This window comes from Morone saxatilis, unplaced genomic scaffold (genome assembly GCF_004916995.1).
Source record: "Morone saxatilis isolate NCDOM2014 unplaced genomic scaffold, NCSU_SB_2.0 Contig8, whole genome shotgun sequence".
NCBI classification, from domain to species: Eukaryota; Metazoa; Chordata; class Actinopteri; family Moronidae; genus Morone; species Morone saxatilis.
The window spans coordinates 26744595-26745603 of NW_023340257.1; the positions used below are offsets into that span (position 1 = coordinate 26744595).

A 1009-nucleotide genomic window follows, 5' to 3' on the forward strand; every position below is an offset into this window, starting at 1 on the left:
TTAATTACTCTCGAGGGGGGGGAGGAGGAAAGGAGGAGGGATGAAGGGAGAGAGGAGGAGGAAGGGAGGATAGGGAGGAGGAAGGAGGAGTTAGGGAGGGCTCAGAGCTCCTTGCTCAGCGAATCCCGGGCAGTTCTAATCCTCTTTGTGTGGCCTCACACGTTTCCCGCCTTTTTGTCTGGTAAATGATAACAGAAGAGATTGAAAAAATGTATTAAAAAATATATCTTTGAAATAATAATAACAAACAGTCATATAAAAAAGGGTTAAATTATGTGTGTTTAGTGGTTTAGTACAGATGTCGGCCTCTCTAGTGTTGGGTTAGTTATTATTGTGTTAAAGGACGTACACAAACAACAACAACAGTTTCACAATAGAAATATGACGTCACATAATAATGGAGGATCATCGTCACACCGACAGGAAGTCGTTCTCTCTGCCTCGTCTTTCCCTTTCCGTCCTGCATTTGTGCCTCTTTTCTCTTCTTCCACTGTCCTTTTTTTTGTGCTCAGAGCTCGGAGGACGTTTTTTTCCCCCTCAAATCAAATAACCTGACGTCCGCTGGCGGCTACGCTCACGTCTTTCTGTTTGCTTCCCAACCAACCAACCGACCGACAACCCCAAAGAGAGAGAGAGAGAGAGATGGCTAGTTAATCTGGCTCGTTGAAGGGGCTCCGTGACACTTTGATTTTGCCCGCTAATCCGTTGATGGACTCAACTCTATTGATGTCTGCTAAACCAGCTTTTCTCTTCCACAGCAAACAGAACGCTAACTAGCTAAGCTACGGCTAGTTAGGCTGACGCCGGAGGAGTCGAGGATGGAGGCCGAAGCACGAAGAGTTTTATCGGTGATAAAATCTGTTAAATGTTCCTTTGTTCTTTATTTGGACCTCTGGAAACGCAAAAAAACCCAAACTGGTCGTAATTCTTGTTAAAGAACGAGGAATCCAACAGAATCTTTAAAGTTTTAGGTTAAACTAAAACTTTTAAGTTTTGTTATTTTAAAAAA

The 1009-nt window shown here is 43.2% G+C and overlaps 1 protein-coding gene across 1 annotated transcript in view; it reads right to left on the reverse strand.

The window, feature by feature from the left end:
- si:ch211-137a8.4 (high mobility group nucleosome-binding domain-containing protein 5) overlaps window positions 1-1009 on the reverse strand; it is a gene marked incomplete at its 5' end in the record, with an annotated part of 7341 nt that continues 6332 nt past the window's right edge. The window contains 1 exon segment of the mRNA XM_035679742.1: window positions 1-178. Within this exon segment, the coding sequence (XP_035535635.1) occupies window positions 156-178 (23 nt within the window). The 3' untranslated portion in view covers window positions 1-155.